Raw genomic sequence first — 25,556 nt, forward strand, 5'->3', positions numbered from 1 at the left:
GTTTTTTTTGCTTGTTTATCAAAATTGATCATTATTGTGAAGTTATTACAAAACAGTTTTGATTTTGAGTCTACAAAAATTGTTTGTTTTGCGTACGTTTTGCGTTCACGAAAGTTTACAACCTCCGAACTGAAAGCAACCAATAAACATTCGGCTTTCGGTCACCAACGAAAAAAGAAAAAAAGATAGAAAACTCAAGGTTCGTCCGTTGCTTTCGTCAAACTGAACAGCTTTAAAGGTTGATTTTTTGTTTTCTTTTACTTCTTTTCAGAAGAAAATCGTTAAAAGATGGCAGTGCGCATTTGTGTGTTTCTTTTTACGATTTTAACTACTTTTATTCCATTGAATTGTTTTTGTTTCTTTTGCTTACCCTCTTTTGTTTTTTTTTTGTATTCTGTTCCGTTTTCGCTAGCTTTCGTAAAATTCGTACCCCGACGTTTTCACGTTCTTTTATTTTTTTTTTGTGGACTTTTTGTTTTCGCTAGAACCGTCAAACCCTTGAAATTTCCGGCGGCGTTGTTTGGTATTAATTGGTCAAACTTAAAAGAGACAAAAATACCATCTTCGCGGGCTCTGTTTCCTAGATTTGGGTTTCCCTCTCTATTGTTTACTGTTTTTAGCTGCTGCGCTGTCTAGAGAATGTCTTCTTTTGTCATTTGTTTGTTGTATCCATAGATTTTTGGTATCGGTTTTGTTTTTTTGCTATTCATAGTGTTTGTTTTTTTTTTTGTATTTTGCGCTAAAATTTTGCGTTAAACATTTTGCTCATCTAGTTGGTTTCTATTGGTTCGGTCTTTTATTCTTTTCTGTTTTGTTTTAGCCTTTCGAACGTTGCAGCTTTTTTATTTGTTTGCTTTCATTAGGTGATTCTGTTGTAAATATTTTTTTGTTCTTTTTTACTTTTTTTTTCTGTGTCAACTTGAAAGCAAATATATGAAGCAAGCGTTATCTATTCTTTCTCTCTTTTTTTTGTTTTCTATCGAAGACAATTTCTTTGCCTTTTCTAAAAAATACCGAGTTCTGTGCGGTTCTTTTTGTTGTTGCTGCTATTTTTTTCTTTTCGCGTTTTTTAAGGTATTGTTTGCTACAGATGATGGTTTACGTTTTCGGACGTGTACGTGTGTGTCTTGGTGAGTTTACTTTTAAAGTTGCGTCACCCTGAAGCCATGTGGTTGCGGACTTGGTGTACTTTTGTGATAATTTAAACCTATTTTTAGGCTAGAATTTAAGAAAAAAAGTAAACTTTCGAAAATATTTCAAACTTATTAAATAGGTTACGCAAGGTATTTCCTCATTCTTGCAAAATTGAAGATCTGTCCAATAGCCCTTTTCAACACTTCCTCTCCTTTTCTGTTTTCACACCACAACTCTGGAGTTTTTTTTTTGAAAAGGTCCAATAAATCAAATTTTCAGTTTTTGCTTTTGGGTGTTTTTGAAACAGGGTTATTAAAAAACACCCAAAAAGCAAAAACTGATTTTTTTTTTCAAAAAAAAAACTTCAGAGCTGCAAAATTGGGAGCAGAAAGAGCGTGCATTCAATTTATTTATTTTGCAAGCATGAAATGACAAAAATAATCAAAGAAATAAGATATTTTGCAATTTTGTAAGAATTACTTTTCATCTAGCTATTGAGCCATACAAATTGGACATTAATGTATTTCGCACGAACTCAACACCTGCAGGTGGCTCTCTTTGAAAAACAAATCTGGAGTTTTTTTTTTGAAAAGGTCCAATAAGGCTTTCTAGTCAGAAATTTACCAACACATTCAAAGTATGTTTACATGACAGCTGGACGTTTGTTTGCATCAGGTTTCCTATCTCTTTCTAGCAAAAAAAATTGTCAGGCGACTTCTAGCTGGTTTTTTTGACTGACTGCCCGATATGTCAGCCAACATACTTCGCAGGGCTGTGACAGCTACAGCTCGATCATTGTTTTTCATTTTTGAGTTAAATTATATATTTTTCACTGGGCCTAAAAAGCCTTATAAACCAAATTTTCAGTTTTAGCTTTTTGAGTGTTTTTCAATACCCCTGACTCAAGGCAGTTTGAAACACACCCAAAAAGCAAAAACTGGAAATTTGGTTTATTGGACCTTTTTTAAAAAAATAACTCCAGAAATGCGCGTTCAAAACAATTTGTTTGAAAATATCCTAAATATCGATTTCACCGCCTCTTCGAATGTATAGTTGCGACGGCATGTTTTACGCATTTCTCTGTATAGTTTTTGTAAGGTTTTTCTGCTGGAATGCATTAAAAATATATTTGCAAATGATTGATTGCTTTTGATAAAACCGCTTCTAGCTACTATGCAAAATAGAGATTTTATTAATGCGAGAAAATAATATCGAGAAAGTCTCCCCGAAAGAAACGCATCTTTATACATTTTTTTTAGAGCTCTCTCCCTCTCTCTGCTGATTCGGTTCGATTTCCTGTCACAGATCAATCATTTTTTAAACTTTTTTTTTTAATTTTTATTAGGTCCTTTTCGGGCTGTGACTAATGGCCCTCCTAAGTAAAATGCGCCAAAAATCATAGAAAAACATACAAATTTAAAAATTCAGTGTAGTAGGCTGGTTGATGAAAATTTTTAGATTAAAACTATTTTCAATGCACTTTAACAAAAATGTGTTCTATCGACTACATTTCCAGGGTGTGGGAGGACCACTTTTATAAAACACTTACCCAAACAAACATTTTTGAAAATAGTCTAAATATGTTGTAATAAGACATTATTTTTACAAATAAGCATCAAAACAACTGAAAAATCAACTAATGTTGCATTAAACTTTATTTGTGAAGCTACCGGAAGTGAAATAATCCATTTAGTTAAAATTTCGTAACTTTTGATTGTTTTTATAAGGCAGAATAAGGGTGGTCCATTCTGCCCGCAAGTGGATTTTAATTTAACATTTCCACCATCAAGCCTCTAAATGATTTTAAGGTTCAGTTGTTGTTTGATTACCTTCGTAATAGCTCCTGGCTTTTTCAAACAATCTAAATTTCGAGGAAGCTTATTTAAGAACCATAAAATAAACAACATTTGCGTGATTTTGTCAATAAATTTTTGCTCATAATTCAAAAAATACAATGAATTTAAACGTCGTTTTCGATATGGTGATGTTATTTGACGTCGTTTATAAGATCCTTGCCATACAATTGGTCTAAATCCATTCTAAAGCCCAAAACCAAGGGTGGCCTATTCTGCCCCCACTGTCCCTACCTCTACTTTAGAACAGGATTGTAGTACCGATGAGGGTATTAGTTTAAATGAAATTCAATTCAATTCAAATGAAAATCAACAATCAGTTGGTGCGGTTGACTTTTTGGTTGACGACGATAACGAGTCTATTTTGGTTCCCATATTAGGTGAAAGTGAAAGATAACAATTATTTTTCGGTAAAATGTATTCTCTTGGTCTAAATCAAATTAATCATGTACAAATCGTAATAATCGCTTCATAGATCTTCTGTTCGCTAACAAGATCGAAAACTGCTGTGTGACAGAGGCCAAAACCCAATTTGGAAAAACGAGGCTCATCATACAGAAACTGAATTTTTATTTTTGTGAACAAGACTTGTAATAGGCCAGATGGTTCAGATTATTAAAAAAAATCCTGGTTACAATAAAGCCGATTATTTCTCAATAAAACGTAGATTACTGGAAGTTGACTGGAGAACATTATTAGAAGGAGAAACAAATATCTACGGCATAATTTACGAAATTTTCAATGAATGCATTCCAACACGAAGAAAAAGACGTACTAATGACAAACACCCGCCATGATTTACGAGGGAAGTAAAAAACCTTAAAAAAATAGAAAGCTAAAAGCTAATAAAGCTTATAAAAACAATAGTCAAAAACTCGATGAGTATTTAGAAATTTGTAGATTGTTGGAAGTCACCATAGAAGAACAATTTGAAAAGTAATAGAAAAGTAGAATCAGAAATCACCGTAAAAACTCAGACGTTAAAGACTACCTTGGAATTGCTCTTATTTCTTATATACCTAAGCTCTTTGAGGCAATGGTAAACAACCAAATGTTCGCTCAAGCCAAAAGATATATAATTGACAAGCAGCATGGATTCTTTAAAAATCGTTCATAAAAATCTGTACAGACACTTTATACTGACATCATTATTTTTCAAAATTATTTTTTTTGTGCGTTTTCACTATCTTTTGCCACTTGCAAAGTAGCCGCATCCTCAACGCCAGTCCGCAGTTTGTGTGCGCGTCGTCGCTTTTATTTAAATGTGCACCGTAGACAAAAACAGTGTGGTTCTGGATTTTTGCCAACTCCAAACTCAACCACCTAGCCTGTAGAAAAAAAATCTCGCAGACCTTCAAGTAAACTTGCGAGCATTGCAATTATGCAATAGAAGAAGAATAGCCGTGTTGCAGTTCGCCGACTCAGCAATGGCCTCGTCCATAATCGAGAAACCTCTGGTATATCAGGGTTGCAAAATCCTGATTTACCTGGACAACAACGCTACGGAAGTTCGTGTGCTTGACCTACCTCTAGGCGTAAGCATGGCGTCGGCGAAATTTTGACCATCACCAACGATCGCACTAACACTAACTTCTTCCCAGGAATCCCAAATGGAGTTTGAACCCTGCGGATGTTGCTGAAACAGGCAACGCCGAAATCAATCACTGTAAATAATGCTGCTGCAGCAGTGACTATAAAAGACAAAAAATCGCTTTGCAAACACCAACTAAAGAATAAAAAAGTACGGATTCAAGTTAAAAGGTGAACCAAGAAAGCAGTACACAACCGATTGAACCTGAGCCAAGCAGCAGCATTAAAAGCACCAACAGTAATTCAGACCAACATGCAATGCAAACAAGTGAAATTGACGAAGAAGCCAACGATGGATTCGAGACCGTGCTTTCTAAGCACACTCGCAAAACCCGGAAGCGCTTACAGGCCTATTTGGACGCAGATGACGAATTAACAACAAAACGAAGAAAGTTGGCTGCAGAAGAAACAGATGAAGCAAAATCTTATAGGGAAAAGTGTTATAAGATAAGTTCCAAAATCCGAGAAGAAGAGGACGAAGATAAACTTGAAAAACTTAAAATTTTATTCTCTAAATATTCTAGAAAATAAACGGAAAAAGGCATGGTAAAAAAATATTTAAATATAGCCAGATAAAAGACTCTGTATTTTTTCCCTTCCACTATACACCTTGAAGAGAGGAATGCACAATGGTGTGAAGTCCCTTTAACAAAAATAATTTTAAAAAAAACTAACTTTTGCAAATATATATAGTAAAAAGTATTTCGTAAATTTCTCCACATTCAATGTTTATAAGATCAAAATATTACAAAGTTCTACTTAAAAATTCAAGCAACACAACACATTACACTAAACTAAAAATGAAATGGATTCAATTTCCTTGTGTGTAATCCTGAATTACAAAAATGTAATAAAAAATTTCATAAGAAGATGTAATGAAGGATTACGTAAGCTCAAATTACAACAAATTGTAAATCCATGTAATGCAAATTATCCCATGTTTCGAAACGCACTATGGAACCCGTGATGGAAACTATTTGTATGTTTTCAATTCGCCGATGAAAAAACAGCTCGACAGCTGACAGCTCGTTCCAATGCATTGCAATGGGACCATAGTTGATCCATCGAAAAAAATTGTCTAGTCAATTTATTTTTTTGCATTTAAATGAAAAAAAGTCATCAGAAATGGTTTTTAGTCGTGTTCTTTAGTGTTGTACAAAAGCATTTACAAAGGGCTTTAGGACGCAATTGGCTGATTTTCACTCTTTAAACAACTCATTCATCAGAAATGGGGTTTAGTCGTGTTTTTTAGAGTTGTACATAAACATTTACAGAGGGCTTTAGGACCCAATTAGGTGATTTTCACTCTTTAAACAACTTATTTTGTAAAACTGTTAATAGAAACTTGCTTGCTGAATTATTTATCACTCGATTTCAGTTGAAAACGCGTTTTATGAGCTGTTGAACGTCAACGTGCTGGTATGACAACATTAGAGGCACGCTGGAATTAGATGCTGTTTCCCTAGTGAGATACGCGTGTAAAAGGTTCAAGTGAACTTCGATAGTTTCGGCACGAAAAATTGTGTAAAACGCTCTGTTTTCTGTGGTTTGTTCAGCAGAGTTTTAAAATATGTAGTAGTTTATGCAACAAGTTGCAAAAAAAGATTTTTTCAGCACGAGTCGTACACTTATCCAACGAGGTTCACCGAGTTGGATAAATACGAAGAGTGCTGAAAAAATCAAGTTTTGTAAAGAGTTTCTTTAACAATTTTTGCAATGCCAAAAAACCCTTTGATTGTTATTTTAATAAAAAAGTGGAAAAGTATTACTTTTCGAAACAAGTGCTGAAAAGCTCAACTTTTCAGCACCCATTTGAGTGCTGAAAAGTAGAACTTTTCAGCATTTATTTTGAAAAGTTTTGCGATTCGATTCTGTTATTTTTGGTACAGAAAAGTAGGCTTTTTCGTCGTTCAAAAATGACAGGAAAAGAAAGAGTTTTACGACGGAGTTGAAAAAATGAATTTGAGAATAGAAGATTTCTGGAGTTTTTTTTTTATTTTTTTTTTTTGAAAAGGTCCAATAAACCAAAATTCCAGTTTTTTGCTTTTTGGGTGTTTTTGAAACCGCCTTAAGTCAGGGCTATTAAAAAACACCCAAAGAGCAAATACTGAAAATTTGGTTCATTGGACCTTTTCAAAGAAAACTCCAGATTTGCTCTGTTTTGAAATGTGAAATGCATTTCTCTCGGAGATTTGTTCCCTTTAGAAATTTTCTCAAGAAATTCGATTTTTGCTGGTTCTGGTGAATGCGTGCGTGACTTTTTTCTAATTTTGAGAGAAAACACTGACTGCTTTCTATGACAAAAGGGGCGGAAACTCGTGTTTTCATTGTGTGTGTGTGTAATTTTTTTTCTCTCCTTAGTATACAAAAATGTTTTAGCAAAATCAACCAATATCGGTTCGTGGCTTTATCGCTCGTCGACGGATAAATACTCTTCATTCTATCGCATTTTTTTATGTTTTACACTCCAGTGTATAAATGGGCCTTTTCGCTAGTAATTTTCAACTAAATCGCTTGCTACGCACTACCCGTTAAACGGTTTCGTGATGAAGTTTGATGTGTGTTTGATAGCCTCTCTAGCGCGCGCGGGCGTGGTGTAACTTTTCAACAGTGCATTTTTTTTTTCAGTGTGTATGCGATTGTGGGTGATTGCGTGGGTTTGATGATTCATGTGTGTTTGGTTTACAGTGCGGGGTATCGGTTTTGCAATGAGCGGGGTTGACAACTCTGTTGCGGAGAGTAGAACGTAAAGTGTGTGTGTTTGTGTTGTTTGACCGTTACCATTTCTAAAGAGTTATTTGAGACGCAGCAGGATTTTATTTCCAACTTTCAGAATCGTTACAAAGGGCAGCACGCGGTTGGAATTCGGCGTGACTGAACTGAATCGTTTTCGCTTCTATTTTTTTTTTTTTTCGTTCGAAACATAACCCAAAAGCTCAAGAGACGTTCGCACGCACAAACTAAAAACGGATTTTTTTGTTTTGTAATATAATTGCACTTGGAGTCTTCAAAACGAGGGGGAAGACTCTCGTTGTGGAAGACTTGGATTGCAATTTGTCCACTGTGTGATTGTTTCCAAATGTATCATCCCACGATAAAATCCTGCTGTTCCAAATCGTTCGTACTACGTAAAACTAAGGAGTTTCTTCTTACTTTTTGTTAGATGTTAGCGCGGTTGGCCCTTTTGCCGGAATTGTTCAAAATCTAACTTGTTGTTTTTTTCTCAGTTTGTTTCACGAATCGTCATCGTCCTTTGCTTACAAACTAAATAATTGCTCTTCTCGTGTTGCTTCTTATACTTTTGACGAAACAAGTACAATCTAAGTGTGTGTCTGTGTTTGTTTTTTACCGTCCCGACTGATTCTCTCTCTCTCTAGTTTTAAAAAATTAACAAGCATTTTAGTAACTATTGCGTTGGTTCCACATTTCGTCTCGTACTACAAAAAATATATTGGTAGTAACAAAATATATTTATATTACCTCCTTGCTCGTGCGAGCACACCCCTCTTTTTTCTGCTAGTGTCGTCGCTCGCTCGCTCTCCTAACATTCTCTTTTTTTCATTTTGTTTTGTAAAAAATACAAACGTGTGTTTACAATTTGATACATTATAGAAAAAGATGGACGAGAAATGGTTGCATCTATAATGCGGTTGTTTTTTCTTTCTTTCTTCTTTGCGCCTCATGCGGCTTTCGCTTGTTTATTGTGTTTGTTTTTGTTCTAATTTTACTTTAATTTACCTTTTTTCCCCTTTTTCTTCCTCTTCAAGCGACATTGCTGCGTGTGTGATTAAGAGTGCGCGAAAAATGTTGTTTGGGTTTTCATCACTTAAATAGTTAGTCCAATTTTGTTTGTGTGTGGCAGGAAAAGGCTCCTCTCCTAAATTCTTGTTTGCTTACTCCGTAATGTGAATGCGCGGTTGTGTTTAAATGCGAAACGAAAAAAAGAATAAATAAAAAACTCGCACCGCAGAACGCGCGCAAAGTGCGCAAACTGTGGAGGAAATGATAAAGCAAATTTCTGCGACTGTGTCAGATGGCAAGCGTGTGAGGATACACAAAAACGAGATTTCACAGAAAAATTCAAAGAATTCGAATCCGTATTCAGATTTTCTTCAAATTGTCACAATTTTGAGCTCGACCCTTTTGAAATATTGTAATTTGAGTAAGGTATAGAAAATTGCAGAGACTTGGATCTGACAAACATTCTTCAATCTTGGACATTCTGTAGTTGAAGAAGGACAAGGCAATACCGTAATCTGGGGCGAATCGGGACGACAAGTTTGAGAGCACTTGAAAGCATATGCAATTCGGCAATCGACACACTATTTTTGTTGATCTGTGTCTGTTTGATTCGAAACCTAAAACAGCTGTCCCAATTCGCTCCAGATGACGCTACTGCAACTAGGTCCACCATTGGTGTGGAACCAACTTCATGAGGTTGGGAAAGCGGCCACACCCTTCCGTTTGATGCCCTTTGTATTGGAAACATCAAGGTTATGGGATTATGGTCCTCCTTGAGCAATTTTTTGAAATCCGCGACATCCACACCTGAAAGTCCTCACAGAACTACTCAGTAAGATCGCTCGCTTAGGCTTTCTTGCGTTCAATTTTGCAGAAGTGCTTGCATGGTGTCGAAATTATGAGTAAATATTAAAATTACATGGGAAGAAAATAGTGAGTAAATTTACATGAACGATGTGAAATTGTCGACGTCGTACATGTAAATTTACACACTATTTGATGTAAAATAAACATATGTAGTGATTTGGTATCAGAAAAAAGTGTAATTTTACATAAAAACGGGTCAAATTTTCAACTTTTTCCGTGTAATTTAATTTTTACAAATTAATTAAGGTAAAATTGCAATCAAAATTGCACATCGACGCTAACTTTTCATTGAACATTGCTTTCAAAAAAAATTCTGACTACGCTGAAACTCACAAAAACAAAGCAACACAAATTTACAAAATTTGGATATGTTGGAAAGCTGAATAAATTTCGCACAAGACAATTCGCAATTCGCACAAGACAAAGTAATAAATTTTAATAAAAAAACAACTATCGAGTTCAAAATTTGAAGGTGCACAATTTACATCTTCTTTTGAATGGCTTTTTTTAAAATAAAATAATGTCTAAATATTAAAATAACATGGAAAGAAACAATAATTTCAAAACGCTCATGATTTTGTGAGTGCAATTTTACATAAGAAACTCTTAAAATTTTGACCTTTTCTAAGTAATTTAATTTTTACAAACTGTTTTGGTAAAATTACATCAAAATTGCACAACGACGCTAGCTTTTCATAGAACACTATGTGTCTCACGAAAGCTTTTTTTCATTACGGAATTTGAAAAGTTAGCGTTTAAATCTCAACTTTACAAACGAACGTAGCTAAAAATTGTGATAATCATAAGACAAATTTAGTTTCAGTGGAACAAAAATCACTGAGAACAAATATTTTGGTTGAAGAGACTCGGAATTTAAGCTGGTTCTTTTAAACTTTGTACACAAATAAAACTAAATTATTTTTATTTAATTTAGCAAAATTGATAAGACGAAATAAAAAATCTGTAGTTTCCTATTCAAAATACTTGTTTCGCAAACCAAGAAATAAAAATCTCTTGAAAAAGCATTACTATTCAAAGCATTACGATTTAAAAGGAGTGTTGTATTGTTTGTGTTTTCATAGAATCACACGAAAATATAAAAAAAAACAGCTATCCACTCAGACTTTAAAAATTCGAATTGAGTAAAACGATTTCAAAACAGCTAATTCAACAACATGATCTCTCATCGTGAATAACAACATTTTCGCTACAGATAACAACACAAAAATGCAACAAAAAGAAACACATTTCACTTGATAACAGCTGTGATGGTGTTTCAGGAAGCAACGAAACGATTTTCATTCTGCAATAATCAAATTTATTTAACAACAGAAGCATGATAGAACAAAACTGTGAGGTTGTACTTTTAACACACGTCGAAAGCGCAGTTACGGATAGATAGAGTAGTGTGATAGGTGATGATGAAAAAATTGAATCTTTTCTAGCGCCGAAAACGCTCGCGGACTTATGGCTTTGATGTTTTTCATTTTTTGTTAATTCTATTACGTTTAATTTAATCTTTCTTTTTTTATTTCTTCTATATGTTGCGTTTTGTGCATTCGTGTTTCACGTTTTGTTCAGCCTATTAGCTCTAACTGTTTGCGGAGGGGGCGGTTCAAACTAAAAAAAACTTCCGTTGTGAAAATAATGTAAAAAGAAGGTAAAACATCACATATTCCTACAACTAACCGTGGTTTTGGTTTCTTTGCTATTCTCTTGTTTTGTTTAATTGTTCTAGGTTTGAGTTCTGGTAGTTCGATTGTGGCATTAAAATAAAAACAAATCGGTTTGCTGTTTCCACTATTGGGCAAAAAATAGTTCATTCCGAGACGTTTTCTGGTTTTTGCTTTTTGCTTATTAACCTTCAAGTAGACATCTTAAATGCTATTTTCATTGCGTTTTATACGAAATTTGTTTAGCGGTTTCTATGTTTTGTTATATCTATGTACTATTTTTGTCTCATATAAATTGTAAATTAAATATTCTGCTTTTGATGTTCTCTTCAGCTTTCGCGTTTCGAGTGTGTGTGTGTGTGTCTAAATGAATCGTTAGCTTTATTAGTAGTATGTACTCTGCTTTTTCGTCTCCCTCCACTTTTCTTTCTGGCTATTAAAATCTGCTTTCAATTTTCTCCATTGATTATTTCTGCGTGTGTTGTTGTCCATGTTACTTTATAATTAACATAATTATGTATAGGTTTTTCATCCGAGTCCTCGTTTTTTTTTTAATTCGCACGACTTCGTCGTCGTTGCTAACCCTTGTTTTGATGACTCTTACTGGTAGTATATGAAACTTACAACAACAGTAGCAGAGACCGCAGTGTGTGTGTGTGTTTGTTTGTGTGTCTGTGTGTGCGTACCGCTCTAACCCACGATTACCGACTATCGCGGGCAGAGCGTGGCCGTCCCTAACTGGACGTGGACGCGATTGGCGAGACCGGCGAGAGGGGACTCCGGGCCGAGTCCCGGGGGCAGCCGGACAGCGTTATCACCAGCTTGCGGGAGCCGGCGTGGTCACGGTGTTCGCACAACCACACCCCCTGCCACGTGCCGAGAGACAGTTTGCCGTCGGTGATCGGGATTGTCAGTGAGCTGCCGAGAAAGCACGCTTTCACGTGGGCGGGCTGAAAAAGGGTGAGTTGGAAGTTAGAGAGATAGAGAGTAAGTCACACGATCCGAATCGCACTCACCATATCGTCCGGACCTTCGCAGGAATGTCGGTACGGTAGTCCTTCCGGCACAATCTTGTTTAGCATCATTTCCATGTCGTCCCTGGAAGAAAAGGAATTTAGTTACAGCTGCACATTTAAATCTACGTCAGAGTTGTTGGCCAATAAATTGAAAACGGTAAAATAAAGAACTTTTACTGAAAACATGCTTAACTAAGTTCTTTTCAATGATTCATTTTTGCGATTAATTTAATGTTGCCTGGCTGATGAAGAAAAAAATTTTGAAAATGTTTAAATCAGCATATTTCTGGATGCTTTCGAATGTTTGACAAAAAAAAACGTATTTTTTTATTTTCTTGCTTTTTTCATAAAATTCGAGTTCTGCGACCCAATTTTAGTCAAAATTCGCAATTCGCAATTTTCAGTGTAAGAACGGGCCTTGACCGATCTTATGCACTAGGTTCCCGACGAACACGCACTGCCCTTACACCTACATCTCACCCTTGCTCTGAGTCAGTACGAGCAGCACGCTAGAACACGCTTTGAGTGTTCGTGCCAGGCATGCACACCTTCTTTTCCGGTTACGCATTTTAACTCGGCCGGGGGTGGTACATTACGTAGGGTTTGATGTAAGTATAAGCGCCTAACCATTTATAGTGTGCCTATCAACTTTCATTAAAGCAAAAACTGTTTTATTTTAAGTTTGAATTCAAAAACTAATTGTTATGTTTGAAGAAAAGGGTAAAGATTGAAAACAATGGACAGTGAAAGAAATATACTATTTGAAGAATCAATAGTAAAAGAAAGATAGTAATTTATGAAGTAGATAAAGAAATTAACAATAATTAATAAGGCCGATGCAAATATTTAAAAAAGTTTTTGTCCCTCGGCCCTGGCCGAGGTCAAGGGGGGGGCAAAAAAATAAAAAAATATAAAAATTTAAATAACAAGCCATAATCTTAACATTTCAATGAAAAAAGTGTTTTAAAATGCATTTTACACTAGTTCAGTTATTTTGCAATCATTAGTTTTCAAAAAATCTAAGATCTGACAAAAACAAAAATTGTATCGAAAAAAAAGATTTTGCATCGAAAATTTTCAAAAAATCTTAAGATTTTTTAATAAACCCAAACATGCTAAAAATGAATTTAAACGCAGGAGAATGTATTTTAATTTGATTTCAGCTGGTTGCCCTTGAATTTTCATTGAAATTTTGAAGTTTATTGTAAAAATATTTTTTTTGCCCCCTGATTTTTCGGGCCAATTTTGAAGGGGGGGGGGGGGCGTGACAAAAACTTTTAAAAATATTTGTACCAGCCTAAATAGAGGTAAAAAAACAAGCTTAGATTGTATTGAGGGCAATTTATAGGCCCAGATTTGAATATTGGCCCAAAAAGAATATTGAATTATTCAAATAGACAAATAAAGAAAAGGCACATGATAAACAAAATTGACTGCCAAATTAAGGATTGATTGATTGATTGATTGATTGATTGATTGGGAAGGGGGAAAGCAGGGAAAGCAGAAAGTATGTTACAGCAGCATCAATTGGTAAAATAGAGTGAAAAAGCGTTGAGAAATAAGAGAATCAAATGAGTAAAATCGAAATCAAATGGAGGATAGTAAACAGAGCCGCGTTAGAAAATCAGTGAAACAAAATAAACAGAAGATAGGTGGTAGCTGGAAATGGAAAGGAGAGAGGAAACCCCGTTCTGCAACGTTCAGGTACATCCACAGCAGTTGACTCAACATACTGCGAATCAAAACAATACCGTCTACAATCACAAATTACTTCCCTTTCCCACATTGTCGCGCCCCTTTCTTTTAGCCGTCTCGACTTTGACCCACGGTGGTCAAAGGTTTACGATCCGTTTCCACAGGCCACCAGCTAGGTCATCATGAAAACCAAGCCAACGTGGAGGTAAGAAAATAGGACACTTGCAAGGAACCAGAGCTATACTGTCTTGATCAAGTATGATCTAACAGGACTACGGACGTAGTCAGTGACGCTCCTTCCAGGATGTTCCTCGCCTGAGCGTCAACTGAAGAGGTATCATCAGCATCATTCGCACTTGGCCTGCCAATTTTAGTCAAAATTGAGATGTTAAATGCCTATTAAATTACAAATAAATGCTTTGGGCCAATACGCACCTCCCAAGAAAAGTGATCGAGAAATGGCTTTACGAACAACAGAACAAAGGAGATGGAACGATTTCTTGGGGCTTCACCCTCTGTGGCTTGCTTTCGCTGCCGCTGGTGCCCATTTGATTTTTTTCTTGACCGGTTCCTTCCGAAGTGCGTATACCGTTTTAACGGTGTACATTAACCAGAGCTTTTGCACCCAGATTTTTGTTACGGACATTTCAGTATCTTAAACTATCGAAATATCGACACCGTCATGCTAACTTGTCGAACGTCACATTTTGACGTTCCGAGAAAAACGCGATTCAACCTTCTGATGCTCAATTTTTTTTCGATTTTTTTTTATTTTTCCTTTGTTTAGGAAGTCGTTTTGAGCAACTTTTGTTCAACGAAAAACTATGGTATGTTTATCTTGTTTCAATTTTAGTATTTTAATTTACATTTATCTTGTTTAGTTTGTGTTTGTTTTTGGTAGTAGTTGGCCTATTCTACCACCTCCCGTCTTTACAGTTCGCCTATCTAAATTTTCATGTTTTTACACTCACTTTTCAATGTTTTGCTTGTTTTTCACATTTTCTAAAATGGCTCCATTATCATTTAAATTGTAAAAAACAGCGTATAGGCATAGGATTTTAGGCGATTTCTCAAATCGAAGCCCGTTTAAAGGCGGGGTTGGGTTGTAGAGGGTTAATGTTTGACCTTGAACAAAAAAAAAAAAAACGAGAGCACGCAAGTTTGAATTGTTCTTTGATTTATTTATTTATTTTTTTTACATAAAAAACGTCTGCACTTCATGCAATTTTTGTACTCGACCCTCTCCGATTTCAATGAAACTTATTAGACATGTTATCCTAGGCCTATAAAAGCAATTTTTGTGTATATGGAGCCAGATACATTCGATAATGACATTTGAGAAGGACGTAAGTGTTTTAAATATTTTTATGTTTCGTAATTTAAATATTGCTGTATCTCGAAGCCGTTGCATCGTATCAAAAAGTTTTTTTTTTTCGTTCAAAATTTTTGTGAAAATAGCCTAAAATATTACAAAAAGACTCACGAAAAATGCAGGATGGAGCAACTCACCTAAAAAAACACAAAAATCATTTACTGAAACTGTTTTTTTTTTTCAAAAGTGCTCTAAACGTCAAAATTTTCAAAAACCGAACACGAGAGTCGATTCTCCAGACAATTTTACATAAAAGTCTCAATATTAACCATTGTCCTAAGTCCAATCCTTGTGAAGTTACAGCGGTTTTAAAAATAAAAATGTTGAAAAAATAGGTTTTCTTTATGGTTTTTGGCAATTTCTATATGACAGACTTAATTTTTCAGTCTCGAAAAAATATGTTTAACGGAAAGCTCGTCAAATTTCCCATAAGTTTGTGTTTGACCACATTTCAATTGGATGTATGGGCTTACAGATATAAGCTAATTACTTTGCCTATGACTGAAAACATAATATTTTTTCAGTGTAGTGTAGTAACCTGGATAGTAAATTAGCTTAGGGGAAGGTGGGGCAAGACGACCATATGGGGCAAGAGGAACAATCGCTCGTACGGCCGTAATTTTTACAATTTTGATTATTTCCAGTATGAGGAATTGTTGCTAGCAGTGCAATTAACTAATTCTACTACCACGTAACCGCCAAAACGACGTAAACGCCACGGAGCATAAGATTTAATGAAGTTTTTTAAAAACCTTTGTTTTCTTATAATATTTGGAAAGTACAAAATAAGGCTTACGGTTCGTTTTAAGGCTCATTTTATCAAAATCCTATTTTTCCTAGATCAGTAGTGTTCCAACCAATGATTTGCACCTATTAGAAAGTATGATTTAACTTTTGGTTTTTTTTTTGTTGAGAGCTTTTAGAAATCTTGTTCAGGTGGGGCAAGTGTACCATATGGATTTTTAGTATGGAAAAAATACGAATTTCTGCAACAACATATTTTATTGGGAAATAAATACAAAAAAGTTCTTAAAAACTGATAAACAATTGTTTAAAAAAAAGTTCCTACAAAATAAAGTGATACTATGAAAATTTACTATTTATCATCTAAGCAATAATTTGTTTTCGTAAAAACGATCAAATTTTTAGTAAAATATTATTATTAAACCTAAAAGTGAAAGAAACGTTTTAAATACAATCTAATCTGATGTTTCAAAGTGATAGCAGTTCACTTGTTAGCAAATTAACATGTTGTTTCATGCATCGTTCCTCTTGCCCCAACGGGTTGTTCGTCTTGCCCCACTAGTTGAGTAGAACGTACGGAAAATCAGAAATTTTAAAATCAATTTTTAACATTGAAAAACAGGATTTTTTCAAAATTTGTTCTGTCAAAGTCTTAGTCAAGACCTGAAATAAGGTGATTATGAAAAAATCCGACAGATGTTTTAACGTTTTAATGGGTTTTAACGAGGATTTCCTTAGTTTGTTACACTTGCCCCACTTTCCCCTATATCTGCAAGCCCATGCATCCAATTGAAATGGGGTCAAAGACAAACTTATAGGAAATTGGACGAGCTTTCCGGTAAAAATATTTTCGAGACTGAAAAATCAAGTCTGTCATATAGAAATTGCCAAAAACCATCAAAAACCCTATTTTTTCAACATTTTTATTTTTAAAACCGCTGTAACTTCACAAGGATTGGACTTAGGACAATGGTCAATATGGAGACTTTTATGTAAAATTTTCTGGAGAATCGACTCTCGTGTTCGGTTTTGAAAATTTTGACGTTTAGAGCACTTTTGAAAATAGTTTCAGTAAATGATTTTTGTATTTTTTGGTGAGTTGCTCCATCCTGCATTTTTCGTGAGTCTTTTTTTAACATCTTAGGCTATTTTCACAAAAACTTGAACGAAAAAAAATCGTGGGCTCACCTTTAAATTTGACTTTTAAACTTAAAAATTAAAAAAATCTCATAAAAGTGGAGTGTTTTTTTTTCTTTCGGTGTATTTTTTTTCGGAAAGCCCGTCAAATTTCGTACAAGTTTGTCTTTGACCACTTTTTGATACGATGCAACGGCTTCGAGATACAGCAATATTTAAATTACGAAACACAAAAATATTTAAAACCCTTCCCAAATGTCATTATCGAGTGTAACTGGCTCCATAAACACAAAAATGGCTTTTATAGGCCTAGGATAACATGTCTACAAAGTTTCATTGAAATCGGAGAGGGTCGAGAAAAAAGTACCTAAAAAATTGCTGTTTTGGGCTGGAATTGCTCAGTCACAACTTCAATGTCTTTCCGGTAAATTCATACACAATTTTCATATCTATTCATAAAAAATATTTATACAGGTGGTCAAGCTGAAACATGACTTCTTGAGGTAAAAAACTTTTTGTGGTGGCTATAACTTTAAAACGGTTCACGATATTTAAATTTCTGTAAAATAAATTTCGATTGCACTTGCATTTCATTTTCAAAATCATGATTTTTTTTAAATTGGCAATACTGCCAAAAGAATTTGGACTAACTTAGCTCAAAAGATGGCATGTTTTCACATCAAAAAATGATTATTTTACGCTATTATTTTTTTTTTTTTGTGTGCAACAATATGAGTATGGAAATAGTTTTTTTTTTATTGTAACTATTTTTTCTGAAAATTCCTTGCAAGTGCCTACAAACTTGCTGAAGACACAAAATCGATCAGAAAATCTATTCAGTCTGCTGTTCTAAAATTGATGAATTTTATTTCCACGGCAATGGTTTACAGAGGTCTCGGTTCTATTTGGAATGAATAGTTGAGATATCGTTTTTGAAGATTTTCAATAATTTGTATACTAAACGTGAGGCGTTTCTATTAGGAAATCAAGCTTGATTACGAAAATATTTGAACGATCTATGAACATTGCGTCAACTTACCGTACGTCTGGGTCCCAGCTTTCATTTAACGCTAAACTAGCTGACGTGTGTAAAACTGTAAGGAGTAGATAGGAAAATAAATTAATTAGAGGATGATTTTGAAAGTAAACAAGTTATTATAACATGATATGTAGAAATTTAATGAACGCTTCGATAGTCTAAGTAAATAAAAAACAATTATGCTTTAAGTGTGATAAAAACGTGACAACTAGTCATTATCACCCTGAAGATCTCCCCTCCGAAAGGTGATCGTCGTCAGTCGATCATGTTTTCACAGTGTTTCGCCCAGCCTGTTATCAGTAATGTTGGAAGTGTGTTTGGCGCTGTTAACTTGGCCAGTGAACATCGTTAACAGTATGCAATTTACCGCAACAAAAAAACTTGAAGAAGAAGCACCGTATGAATACAGAAAGCGAAATTTATCGCATGGAAAATGCAATATAGCACTAGCATACCTCACTAAAGAGGGTGCCAGCAGCAGCCCCAAGAGTGGCAGCCACTAGTCACTTTCATTTTGTTAATGTGTTAATTAGTAACGCAATATAAGTTTAATGTAAACATTCGCCCGCCACATACATCCGCTCGACTGCTGAAGTGCGCTGAATATCAAATAATCCAAATGAAGAGGAAGATAACTGGCTGAGCAATGCCAAGGTATGAACAACTTCCTTCACAACAAACATCGATCCAGTCATGTTTAGGGAAGTCTATTTGCCAGTGCAATAAGATGCACCACGTAAACTGGATACCCAACAACACAAAACATTCAGAGTGCATTACTTCGCGCCAATTTGTGCGAGTATTGTATGGGGTATATACGAAGTACCTTTACGGTACAGGTTGACCGTAGACTTTAAGGCTTTAAAACGATACAACCCAACACAACTCGGCAGGGGGAAATTGTAGAAATGCAAATTTTTACCCCCGTTCGACATGCAATCGTGTTTGTGGATTGTTTCAAGGGTGTAAGTACGCTTGTTACACTTTTATAGACATTAACTTTACAACCTGCAATTGACAGCGAGCGTGGCGGAGACATACGACTTTGACGAACCGATACAAAAGATTCGGAAAGAAGAACTGCAGCGTACTTTTTTTTTCAAAAATATTCCAAGAAATTGGAATAAAAATTGATGTGGCTCATTTGCAAATGGTATGGAAAAATGTACGAAAAATAAATAAATTATACAATAGGGTGGGTACGTTTTTCAAAAAGTTCTCGGATCAAATTTTAGTATGGTTCCCCTTGTAGGGCATGCCCATAGGGACTTTCATGCCAAATATCAGCTCATTTGGTTGTAAACTGGCTGCGCGCATCAGGGTTAAAGTTTACATGGGAATTACTATGGGAAATTGGAACTTTTTGTTCAAACGCTCCTACAGGTCTGGGAAAATCACGTGCCAACTTCTGGTATGGTCAGGCCTATGGGGAATGGTCTGGAGAACACTTTTCCCCAAGAGAGCATATGGATTCGTTGTCCCTAGACCTGGCGCATCGGCAAACAATCAGATGTCTCCGGAATCAACGGTTTTCCCTCAAAAAGCATCAAATTTTCCTTAGCATGCTATGAAAGCTTGATGGACACCGCGACGCCATATGTCAGACAGATTTTGAATTCGACTAAATAATATCAGGATTACTCGAAATGATCATTTTCTAGTTAAAAGAAGGTTTGCAATTAAATATTCCAGCCGTTTCTCACCCACGCGGTAGCTGTCTGACATATGGCGTCGCGGTGTCCATCAAGCTTTCATAGCATGCTAAGGAAAATTTGATGCTTTTTGAGGGAAAACCGTTGATTCCGGAGACATCGGATTGTTTGCCGATGCGCCAGGTCTAGGGACAACGAATCCATATGCTCTCTTCGGGAAAAGTGTTCTCCAGACCATTCCCCATAGGCCTGACCATACCAGAATCTGGCACGTGATTTTCCCAGACCTGTAGGAGCGTTTGAACAAAAAGTTCCAATTTCCCATAGTAATTTCCATGTAAACTTTAACCCTGATGCGCGCTGCCAGTTTACAACCAAATGAGCTGATATTTGGCATGAAAGTCCCTATGGGCATGCCCTACAAGGGGAACCATACTAATACTTGATCCGAGATCTTTAGGAAAAAAACGTACCCACCCTAATATACAACTGTTAAAGGGTTTTCATTCAAAATGATATATTAATGGGAATATTTTTTAATCCTGATTTGTTTGAGTGTGAGCATGAGAACAGCTGAGGTTTTCCATACAAATGTGCCATGAAAATAATATTATATTAGAACAGCTATTTCTACACAAGAATTTTTCTTATCGATTTCGTGCCTTCAGCAAAGATGTTGACTATGGTTAGGAAAATTTAGGGAAAATTTATACAATTTGAAAATGTTTAATTCAATTAAATTTGTGTTTTTATTAGAATTTAGCAGTTCTGCTCCAGAATGTTACATTTGCAATTCAGAGATTTGCAGAACCTTTCAACTGAGATCAATTCATGAGCCTTTGCAGGGAGGGTACATATTTCTACGTTTAGATTTTTCTAGTTGAGTCAAAGCTGAGTGCTCTTTAATGGATTTTTTTTAGAAAAAAAAACCCTAGATCTATGTTTGAAAATGTTTAAGAAGCTTGAAAATTTAATATCTTGCCTTTTTGAATAGTTAGATGAAATTTTAAAACAATGAAAATGTTTTTAAAATAGCATATAAGAACATTCAACGAAATATTAATTTTTACATAGAAAATGTGATCAACAAGTGAGGACTAATGGTTAATGCTTAAGAATCTATTTTTTAGAGTAAATTTTCATTTCTTTCTATTTGCTATACTATTAAATTTTTTATTTTAAAGTTAAAAATGAGTGATTCTCTGGACTATCCATGGGCCTTAGAGGGTTATCATTGCAAATCTGATCAATGGTTTCCAAGATATCTCAAAAACTCTTTTGTAACTCAAAACCGGTGCACTCAACCCTCTACTGGCCAAATTTTTTTCGAACGTTTTTATTTGTCCCATGTTCAGTCATTTTGAGCAACTTTTGTTCCTCTTTACTACTCTTGTTTAATGTTATTCTTGTTTTATTTTTAGTATTTTAATTTGCATTTATCTTGTTTAGCTTGTGTTTGTTTTTTTTGTACACGCAGAAAAATAAGGCATATTTGAATCAACAAAACGTTTTGCTGATTTGAAAATGAAGATTTTTGTTGAATCAACGCTAAACGTCAAAGCAACTTTTTCAAAACAACAAAAGATTTTTGTGGAATTGAGAAAATCAAGGTTTGTTTCAACGCAAAATCTGCGTTGATTATATTCAACAAAAAATTTGTTGAATCGAACCTCGTACAGGCTGATTCTACAAAATATTTTTCTGCGTGTAGTATTTGACTTATTCTACCACCTCCTATCATTATATTTTGCCTTTCTATTTTTGCCTTCCTCACCTCTATGAGGAAAGGCTTTAAAATCACTCGAAAAATTAACTTCTTTATTTGACCTCATAGACCCACCTTCACGTATACTTATCGACTCAGAATCAAATTCTGAACAAATGTCTGTGCGTGTGTCTGGATGTGAGTCCGTGCACCGAAAAATATGCACACAATTATCTCCGGACTGGCTGAACCGATTTGGACCGTTTTGGTCTCATTCGATCCGTCTTGGGGTCCCACAAGACCCTAGTTAATATTATGAAGTTTAGAAAAGTATTTCAAAAGTTATGCTAAAAAACGATTTTAGCTAAACCTCGGAAGATTGTAAAAAGGGTGGTTTTTGTAAGAAAACCCGTCATGCGTTAAAAATTTTGAAGATCCGACAACCCCATCAAAAGTTATGAGCACTTAAGTGTTATTTATAGACTTTTTTGAAGCCGGATCTCATATATTTAGATGAAAATTTTGTCCGGATCTATCATGCGACCCATTGGATAGGTAATCAAAAGACCTTTCCAACAAGCCCAAAAGATTGAAGATCTGACAACCCTATCAAAAGTTATAAGTACTTTTGTGTTTTCGATACACTTTTTTGAGGCCGGATCTCAGATAATTTGATAAAAAAATAAGTGTTATTTATACACTTTTTTGAAGATGTGTAGTGTCTTTACTTTATGAATGTGAGGAAGGCACCAACCACCTAAAGGTGGATTAAGTAACGTTTTTAATGTTTTTTTTCAGTCACTTTTTAAATTTTTGGCATGTTTTTTTTTACATTTTCGACTCCAGAATGGCACCATTATCATATAAATTGTAAAAAAATGCCTAGGGGCATAGTTTGAGACACTACAAAAATACTGCATTCTTTTTTTTTTACTTAAAATATAGGAAATGTTAGTAAAAAAACACAGTCAAAAATGATGCACATGCACTATAACTTAAAAGTTGGCACTTTTTGACTTCTGAAAAATACAAAAAAATAAAAAAATCGAAGGGGATATATTTTTGCAAAATTTAGATTTTGTGATAAAAAGTTATTTAAAAATGAGTATTTTTTCTTAATAGTTCAAATCATAACCTACAACATTGTTGAAGACACCAAATCGATAAGAAAATTCCTTCTCGACCTTCTAACTTTTCAAAAAAAAAATCAAAAAGTTACAGCTGATTGAATGTTTACGTCCCATTTTTGTATGGAAAGCAGCCAAAATTGTATAGAGGCTTGTATGGGTGAACCAATGACACAAAAAAGCTTCTTTGGTCATAGAGAAGGCCCCCACAAAGTTTGAGCCAAATAAAAAAAAATACAAAAAATAAAAATGATCGAAGATGGCCGATTTCGTAGAGAGTTGCTCAGAGGACAAAATTTCATTAAAGTATGTCGAATACATGACATTTTTAGCACTTAATGTACACGAGATATAAGTCATTTTGTCATAACTCAAAATTTGAGCACTTGAAAGGACTTTTAAAGAGTAGTTGTAACATAGAATTATTCGTTTTACTAAATACAGCATAATGTTCTGCAGTTTTTATGTGACTAAACAATTATAAATATAGGAAAACCATATCGAAAACTACGAAAATAACAAAAAACAAATGTAGCCTAGAATTACTGGAAATTTAATTTTAGGTTACATTTTTCTATTCCAACTAAGTTATTTTCTTGATATTTGATATTCGTCCGTCGTCCTTAATAGACTTTTGGTTAAAGTTGGCATGTAGTTTTTTTTGTAGTAAAACGTTAACAAAATAATGTCCCCAACTTTATAACTCTTTCTCGAGATACAGGATTTCCAATATTTTCATAGCAGTTCAGTATGGAGACTTGTATGGAAAAATTAATGATTAATATAGCTTATACAGTCCAAACTCAATTATCCGAAGCCTCGATCAGAGATGTTTCGATTAACAAAAATTCAAAGAAACATCAACCTTATGTTCAGCGACCTCATGTTCCCACAAATGTCCAAGACACGACTACACTTGGTGGTCAACTGTAAGAACAAATAAAGAAATGCCTACTACACCCAACCAGAAATTATCAGGTTGAACTGCATGCGATTATGCCAACTAGCATGTTAAAATAAATTAATAGTCATTTAAATTTTCCACCGATTGGCATAAAGTTCCGCGTCACATTTCTTCAACACAGCAAAGAACACTGCTTGCACTGCTGTTGTTGTTGCATTCGGCGACACAACCCGACACCCAAGAAACGCCGGAAACAGCTTGCTTTCCTTATTCGTGCCATAATGGCGGTCGGCAGCATTCGAAGGATGTGTCAACCGTTTGCCACCGTCGTCGTTGCCGGCTTCCACACTTTTTTGTGTCGTGAAGCAAAAACAACAACAACAACAAAAACGGCCAACTCGCCGAGACTTGGTCTCCTTTAGCAACTTATGGGCGAATAGAGGTGAATAACGAGCAGAAGTGGTTTGTATTGTTTTTTTTTTTCTCCAGCACTGCTTCTGCTGCTGCTTCTTTTTCTGTCAACTAATCAGCACTTGCAACAACAGGTGATTAATGGAAGTGGTTGAGGGAGCCTCGGGGCAATACATTTCCCGTTCCCTTGACAGAAGGCTATATGGACCGGAAAATTTATGGTACTTAGCGAACGCTTAAGCAATTGTGGAAAGTCGCTAATTGATTTCAGTGACCGCGACACGCAAAATAGCTATAAAGTGAATGACACTTATTTCAAAATGAAATTTCACATTGTTTCGAAGCAGGGGAATTTTCAATTAAAAAGAAAATGACAAAAATGGGATGTTTGGGTAAGCTGCTGAAAGTATGACTACAGGATTTTCAGGAAATTGGGTGCGAATCATCCAAAATTAAACTATCAAAATTCGCATACTTTGCAATAATCGATAAATACGTGATGATCCCTGTTTTGCATAACGGTATAGGAAGTTTAAAAATAGGTCGAGGACCCGATTCTAACTTTGTTTATGCGAAGCCGGACAATGCCCAATGACCTAGGAATTTGCCGCCAGGTTTTCGGCCATTTTCGTTAATGGAGTAGCAAGAGGGCTAACAGTACTTAACACTCGGCCCTGAGTTAAGCTGTATCAACATAATCCAAGTCTGATACTAACTATACTTGCTCATAATTTCGCTGTCGGCCACTCACACACTATCAAACTCACTAACGCAATCAAAATCGTGATGCTTTAATGCTGCAAACTAATAAGCATTTAATTTAAAAATCATTGCTTAATCCACCTTAAGGTGGTTGGTGCCTTCCTCACATTAATATACTCTTGATAGGGTTATCAGATTTTCATCCGATTGCACTCATTGGAAAGGTCGTTTGATTACACATCCAACGATGGGTCGCACGATTGATAAGGACATAATTTTCATCAAAATTTCTGAGATTCGGCTTCAAAAAGGTGGATAATGAACAGTTAAGTGCTCATAACTTTTGATAGGGTCTTATTAGGTCTTATTACCTATTCAACGATGGGTTGCATGATAGATCCGGACAACGTTTTCATCAAAATATTTGAGATCCGGCCTCCAAAAAGTGCATAAATAACACTTAACTGCTAATAACTGTGGATGGAATTGTCAGATTTTCAATCTTTTAAACGCATTGGAAAGGTCTTTCAAATACCTTTCTAACAATATATAGCATGCAGGGGTTTCTTACAAAAACCACCCTTTTTACTATCTTCCAAAGTTTAGCTAAAATCGTTTTTTAGCATAACTTTTGAAATACTTTTCTAAACTTCATAATATTAACTAGGGTCTTGTGGAACCTCAAGACGAATCGAATGAGACCAAAACGGTCCAAATCGGTTCAGCCAGTCCGGAGATAATTGTGTGCATATTTTTCGGTGCACGGACTCACATCCAGACACACGCACAGATATTTGTTCAGAATTTGATTCTGAGTCGATAGGTATACGTGAAGGTGGGTCTACGAGGTGGAATAAAGAAGTTCATTTTTCGAGTGATTTTAAAGCCTTTCCTCATTTAGGTGAGGAAGGCAAAAAGTATCGCCATCATCAACCAGATGCAACTATCAATTACTACTTTCTGCATTATTGGGAGCATGGCATTGGAATCGTAGCCCCGTAACAAAAGTTGGCATTGGTTTGGCGGGGGTTGTGGTTTTCCAATTGATTAGTGTGCTGGAGATGGACGTTTTTTGCTTTCCTAGAAAAAAAAAACGGGTGCCAAGATTGGATAGATGTCATTCCATTTCATGTTATTTGTAACCAAAGTGTTGCCAAACAATCGCTTCACAGTGATAACTTATTCAAAGTGACT

The 25,556-nt window shown here is 35.3% G+C and overlaps 1 protein-coding gene across 1 annotated transcript in view; it reads right to left on the reverse strand.

Moving 5' to 3' along the window:
- Positions 1 to 300: 300 nt before the first annotated feature.
- Positions 301 to 25,556, reverse strand: part of LOC120413612 (UPF0047 protein YjbQ) — an 87,562-nt gene continuing 62,306 nt past the window's right edge. Inside the window, exons 3-5 of the mRNA XM_039574516.2 lie at positions 17,862 to 17,916; positions 11,875 to 11,956; positions 301 to 11,808 (exon numbers count right to left, since the gene is read on the reverse strand). Coding sequence (XP_039430450.1) covers positions 11,593 to 11,808; positions 11,875 to 11,956; positions 17,862 to 17,916 — 353 coding nt within the window. The 3' untranslated portion in view covers positions 301 to 11,592. The remainder of the gene's footprint in view (positions 11,809 to 11,874; positions 11,957 to 17,861; positions 17,917 to 25,556) is intronic.

This window comes from Culex pipiens, chromosome 2, assembly GCF_016801865.2.
Source record: "Culex pipiens pallens isolate TS chromosome 2, TS_CPP_V2, whole genome shotgun sequence".
Classification (NCBI taxonomy): Eukaryota; Metazoa; Arthropoda; class Insecta; order Diptera; family Culicidae; genus Culex; species Culex pipiens.